This window comes from Dama dama, unplaced genomic scaffold, assembly GCF_033118175.1.
Source record: "Dama dama isolate Ldn47 unplaced genomic scaffold, ASM3311817v1 ptg000318l, whole genome shotgun sequence".
NCBI lineage: Eukaryota > Metazoa > Chordata > Mammalia > Artiodactyla > Cervidae > Dama > Dama dama.
In genome coordinates, this window is record NW_026871077.1 from 1 (window position 1) to 6,695 (window position 6,695).

A 6,695-nucleotide genomic window follows, 5' to 3' on the forward strand; every position below is an offset into this window, starting at 1 on the left:
CATACAATCGTGTTGATGTGTGTAGCTATTCATCTGGTGGAAGTAGCCCACAGTACATTCACTGCTACATAATAGTAGTAGCGGTTTATGTAGGAGTCGTAAAAGTAGTCCTTGTAATAGTAGTAGTAGTAGTAGTAGTAGTAGTAGGGCAGTGCCAGCTAGTAGTTGCTGCATGCTTACTCCCTTCGATAATACACGAAGCCACCAGCAGGCGTCGAATAAGGGCAGCGCACCGTAGCCGTAGCCGCGTTATTCCCACGCAGTAAGTGTGGACATCCACCTATATGCAAGATATACACATATTTATACATATATATATACACATATATATATATATATATATGTATATATATATATATATGTAGGAATATGAATTTTCTTAGAGAGCACCGCGTACAGAAGCGGTATAAAGCATATCTTGTATCCATGTCGAATCAAAGCCGCAAGCTGACACACAATGGATCTAGTCGTCTCCACGTTTCACGCACCAATCACGAATGTTCAACATATATGCGAATCTCTGTATTTTCGGACTACGCAACCATACAGAGGGGATACAAGCCTACCTGCTGTTGCCAAGTCGTATCGCAGCCATGGGAGAGTACGTAATGAATGTAGTCGTATTTGCTTTATATGCAGCGACCGTATATTGCCAGCGTATATGTAAATATACGTATTCTCGTACCGTGCGACACACAGAAGAAATACAGAGCATGTCGGTTTCATCCCCTGTGGCAGCCGCAAGGCTATACATACCAACTGCGCTCGCGTCTGCTTTCTGTGCAAAGCGTACACTATCACCCTGCATGCAGTACTAGGGATTCCATAGTATGTAATATTCAGAAGGCCGCTATTACACATGCTTCCCGCCTCGCGTTATACTTCCACAGGACATTTAGACTTCTGTGTGTTTTCTCTGTAGGAGCGCAGGTATAGGGAAGGTACTGAAGTTTGACGAAGGCGAGAAGCTGCTGGTGCTTGGTGGATAGACAACAGTGTGTGTGCTAATAGATTATTCTACGCCACAAGTTATCAGTAAAAAGGAAGCATGCATGCGTGACAGCTGGGCACTAGCTGTCCACGTAGACAGTACAAATACATATTCATACACAAGTATGATATATGCAAGTAGATCTATGTATCTGTCTCTTCATCAATACGTTTCACGTGCGTTATAGGGATGTGCATGCGATAAGGTAAGAGGGAAGCGAAAGATAAGAGAGAGCAGAGGCCATACGAAGGCTTCACTATAAGATCGGAAACCACTAGAAGCCATATACTACAGTATGTATATTATGTATGTATGTATGTATGTATGTAGGACTATGTGAAATTTATATCTTCAGCTGTACATAGGGATCAGTAGAAATCCGTGCACCTCTACAGTGTGACTAGAGTGAAAATGTTCCGCATATTCCTCTTCTTGCAGAGAAGCTTCATCACGGTAAGGGCTTAGTTGTGGTGCGCGTACGGTCGTTAGTGCTTGAATATATGCAGAAAGAAGAGTTCTAGTTATCCTGCCTCGTCCCAGGGGGTCGTGACGAGGAAATACCGGCTTTGATAGGGCGCACGCATACATCTCCAGTGCATATATATATATATATATATATATGTATTCGTGTATATAGGCATACGTAGATATATGTATACATACATATGTGTAAGTTTAGTTATCTAATGTTCACTTTCGTAACTGTTCCTTGAGTGGCCTTGGCGCGACCAGTGTGGAGGTCGCTGTGGTGCACACAGGCTTTTGAGTGCGTGTATATGTGAAGAAAGAAGCGGTATAGTTATCTTATCCAAGGCAGTAAAGGAGGGAACTGTCCGACCTTAGAACGGGATACAGTACATAACATGTTTGTATATATATACCTATATACGTGTATATACATGTATATGCGTATCTATATATATATATATGTATACACTTATATGAATGTATATACATGTATGTATCTATATATATGTATATACATATATGTATGCGTATACGCGTATCAAGCAAATGTGTACTTTCGTAGCTATCTTTGGGGGCGGATTTGCTCTCATTAGTAAGGAGGTGATTGTGGTCTTCGTACCCTAGCGAAGTGGTGAATATAAACATTTTAGAGATCGACTCTAATTACGGGACTGTATTCGACAATGACGAGGGCTGTGGATGTGGTGTACGTACACTGGGCTCGGCTGTGGTGTATGTACACTGGGCTCGGCTGTGGTGTATGTACACTGGGCTCGGCTGTGGTGTATGTACACCCGGGCAGGGGTTTTGCCTCCTACTCATGCGCTGGAGGGGCTGAGATCTTCGTGAAGGGTTCTGGCTGCAGTGTACATATAGTCCTACGTAGCGAAGATGACGAAGAATAGGAGGAAGATGAACATTTGCTTTTGCTGCTTTTTGTAATGGCGCCTACTCTACCCTTGGTGTACCTCCTGTCGCACGTGTTGACGTTGGTGCATTCGTTGCTGCTGCTGTCTCTGCAGCTTCTTTATAACGGCTGGTTTTTCCGCTTCTGTATCTTGTGAGTGAGAGATGTAGAGAGAGTGTAGATATACAAGTACACAGATATATACATGTATGTCAACGCGGTCTACAGCATATATGCTATGTGCTCATGCCTTGTTGCTTCTTTTGATGCTGTGTGTGGTGGGCCTTCGCTGCTGCCGCTGCTGCTGCTGCGCTTCCCTCTCAATATGTTGTGCTTCCTGCAGCTGGTCTACTAGCCACCAATCAGACGACCGTACTAACACCGGATCAGCAGCTCATGCAGCAGCAGCTTATGCAACAGCAGCAGCAGGTTGCAAACAATCGTGTCTATATTGGAAATGTACCCTTCGGATTCTCGTCTGAGGACTTAAAGGTAGGTCTTCTAGTATTCCGTTTCCTTGTTTTCATCAACACATGGCTTCTTTGCTTCCTTGCCCCTCCTGTTGTGTGCAGAAGTTCGCCTATATGTACGTTGAGATATATATATATATGTATATATATATATATATGTATATATATATGTATATATATGTATACAGGTATACGAAGGGTTCACTGTATTCGTGAGTCATTGTAAGATTCCGAAGAGGCGCAGTATACCTAGCGCATGCATTCGTTCTATCTAGCTTCTTGTACTTTTTTTTCTGTACTAGCGTGTGTGACTCTATGAACTGTAATGGTAAAGGCTTGTGCAGTCTGTCTGGTAAGTATGTTTATATGCATGAGTTTATCTATGACGGACGGTGCAGTCTCTTTTCATCAGTTCGCATTGCGAAAGCATCTGCGAATCGGCGGTCAAGTACGTAGATGCTGCATTATCTCTTGGTGTACCATGGCTCTCATGTACGTGGTATATCTATCTATCTATCTATCTATCTGTCTATATATATATATATATATATATATATATATATATATATATATATATGTATATATATGTATCTCCACAAGCAAAAGCTTATCTAAGTACGTATTTTGCAAAGTGTGGGGCGTATTGATTCTTCACGATTATGCGTGCGTATACGTGTACATACATATGTACTTCTGCATGTATGTGTGCGTGTGTGTATATTTGCATGTATGGCTGTATGTATGTGAGTTTATATGTTTGGAGGCGGATGTGCGCGTGTGCGCACGCTTTCCATATGTACTGCGAGAGGCTGCGCTTTCCCGCCGGATACGTATGCATATCTGTATACGTAGATACGTACATATGTATATCATTGTATATATATATATATATATATATATATGGATATGTACATATCGGTGGATCTATTTCGCGTATGCATATCTGTATGCGTAGATACGTACATATGTATATCATTGTATATAAATATATATATATGGATATGTACGTATCGGTGGATCTATTTTCGCGGATCTCTGCATTTGGATGTCTGCGCATGGATTTGTGTGTAGGTATCCTCTCGTTTCTGCCCTTGCGCAGCAGCAGGCGTGCACAGGAGTTAAGACTGTATATCCGTGTGAATGGTTGATTGTGTGCACGCGTGTGCTCACTTGTATGTTATATGTCTGTGCGTAGACCTGCATATATGCCTGTATGTGAAATTATGTATATATGTGTAGACGCGAGTATATGACAGCACCCTGGTGCTCATACAGCAGTGTCTTTGTATGTTGCATACATATATATGCATATATGTATCTATGTAGATATATATGTATGTGTTTGCATCTTCTGCTTGTGTATGTCATTCAGAAAATATTTGTGGTTTTCGGCCCAATAATGAGCTGCCAGCTGCTACCGTCACAAGAGAATCCACAGCAACATCGCGGATACGGCTTCATCGAATACGCCACGCCGGAGGCTGCAAAACTGGCTATCGAGACGATGAATGGCTTCGAAGTTGCAGGTACGAAGTCTATATACTTGTGGCATATATCCATGTTTGTACGTATACATCGGTTCACGTATATATATATATATATCTGGCCTGGTGGGTGAGTACACGGCTCCGTTAAGCTATATATATATATATATATATGTATACGTAGACAGATGGATGACGAATGGATACCGTGTCAGGGCAGTTGCAGTGACTTTCAGTTTGAATGGCCGTGAGGTCGCATCTGTGGAAGTCCGCCTTGTGTACAAGGATCGTGTACATGTATACGGACTAGCTCGTATACATATATATATATATATATATATATATATATATATATATATGCATGTATGTATATACACAGACATGTGAGTGGGCACATATGTATTTGGGTCCATCTGTGTATATAGCGGCTCGATGTACGTATTAGGCCATTCCAGGGGCAGCGAGTTTTGCTAGTGTAACGTTCAGTGGCTTCAAACGGTTCTCTAGGTGGAGAGTCAGCGAAGACAATCGATTACGTAGACAAGGGTATCTTGTAGTGTGAGCTAGGAACAACTACTATACTGTCGTACAGCTGCTGTGTGGTTATATACGTGTATGTATATTTATATATCCGGTGCAGCAGGAAGGGCGTAGCTGTTCTCAACATGTGAGCTACACTTGTATCTCTCTACACATATAATGTAGTCGTAAAAACGAGAAACATCCGCTCTGATTTCATACAGCTGTTGCATACGCGCATATATATATATATATATATATATATATATATATAGGTATATGCACGTGGGGCGCAGCATGGGAAGGCGTTGCGCTTTTCCGTATGTACCTTATAAACCTGTACTTGCCTGTATGCGTAATTTGTGTGTGGGTAAAGGGAGGACACGGCGAGAGACAACTACGGAGGTAGACACATAAGAGGAAAGAGGTGTGAAGCACAATGGACTCTTATGCTGTCATGCAGTCGTTGTGTTTATATACATCTCTTTGTCTGCACGGGACAGAAGCAGGACCAGAGAGCACTGTCTGCACGCTATTAGGTGGGTAAGCAACATATGTAGGAGCTGTCACAGGGAGGCCTGCTGACTTCCTGGCATTTGTTTTTCTCTGTATATATGTCTACACATACATCTGTACCTATTCAAAATCAGTATATTCGCAGTGTGGATATACACACGCATATAAAATATATATATATATATATATCTTCGTAATCCCTCGTGCGCATACGTTCCAGTACAGGTAAATACACGTGTACATATATATATATATAAACAGGTCTTTGTATTCCCCTCGTGCTTCGGCTTTTGTGCGAAGATAGGCATGTTTCTGGTGCTGTGTTGCTTCTGGATTATATTACAGGGAAGCAGCTGAAAGTGAACTTCGCGACAGCGATGAGGAATTCGCCTGCAGCAGCAGCAGCATCAGCAGCAAATGTCGTGAGCCCGTTAGCCGCTGCTGGCTACAATTTGGGTCTGGGTGGAGTAGCAGCAGGTCTGGGTATCTCCCCATTAGCTGCTGCTGCACCTTTGGGCCAGGCTGCTGCAGCTATGGGTCTACCAGGTGCTGCTGCTGCAGCAAATCCTGCTGCAGCCGTTGGAGGCTTATCCACTACGCTGAATCTCGCCTCTGCAGTCCAGCGAGGAGCAGCAGCAGGAGCAGCAGCAATCCCTGGTGCGGCTTTAACGAGTCCTGCTGCTGCTGGTGCGGGAGTTCCTGCTGCTTCTGTTGGCCTCGGTGCTGCTGCTGCTGCTGCACCAAGCGCCCAGGGAACAGCTGGCGGGACAGCAGCAGCAGGAGGAGGAGGGACAGCAGCAACACCTGTAGAGACGGGCACAGCTGCTGCTACTGCTTCGGGGAAGGGCGGGGCAAGCGCAGCAGATGAAGCAGCAGCAGGTTCTGCGGCGTCTGGAGGGGCAGGTGCTACTGTGAATGGCGGAGTAGCGCAGCAGAAAGACAGCAGCAATGGCGTGCAGGGAGCAGGAGGAGCAGCAGCGTCAGGTGAAGACAGTACAAAGGGTAGACGCCCGACTAGTGGGGGTGCGGATGAGGAAGAAAGCAAGCCCCTACCACCTGCTCCGTCTGTTATTAAAAGTCCTGTTATGATGCTTGTCAATATGGTCTCTCCAGACGAAGTAGATGCTGAGTTGAAGGAAGAGGTAAGCCGTCTCTCCCGATTACTGTATACTCTCCTCTTTTGTAAAAAGTACTCCGCTATACTCACCTGTGTTTGCATACATCTGTATATGTGTTACATCGTATATCTGATTACATACGCGCATACATATATGTATATATACAGAGACAAACAGAGAGATGATCAAGAAAGCAAACCTCCAGGTGAAGACAATACAAAG

At 43.7% G+C, this 6,695-nt stretch overlaps 1 protein-coding gene across 1 annotated transcript; it reads left to right on the forward strand.

Annotated features, from left to right (window-relative positions):
* The first annotated feature begins 2,142 nt into the window (after positions 1–2,142).
* LOC133053799 (poly(U)-binding-splicing factor PUF60-like) lies at positions 2,143–6,024 on the forward strand. The gene is made up of 6 exons (XM_061138272.1): positions 2,143–2,191; positions 2,710–2,858; positions 4,209–4,362; positions 5,701–5,777; positions 5,877–5,933; positions 5,983–6,024. Exons 1-6 carry the CDS (start codon positions 2,143–2,145, stop codon positions 6,022–6,024), a joined length of 528 nt encoding a protein of 175 aa, XP_060994255.1.
* Positions 6,025–6,695: the final 671 nt, after the last annotated feature.

Bases quoted from the DNA above. Each gene is read 5' to 3' on its own strand.
- LOC133053799 (XM_061138272.1), top strand. From the start codon at position 2,143: ATGACGAGGGCTGTGGATGTGGTGTACGTACACTGGGCTCGGCTGTGG. The intron at 2,859-4,208 runs GTAGGTCTTCTA...TATGTCATTCAG, and splicing joins TCTCGTCTGAGGACTTAAAG to AAAATATTTGTGGTTTTCGG. The intron at 5,778-5,876 runs GTGAGCCCGTTA...CCTTTGGGCCAG, and splicing joins CAGCATCAGCAGCAAATGTC to GCTGCTGCAGCTATGGGTCT.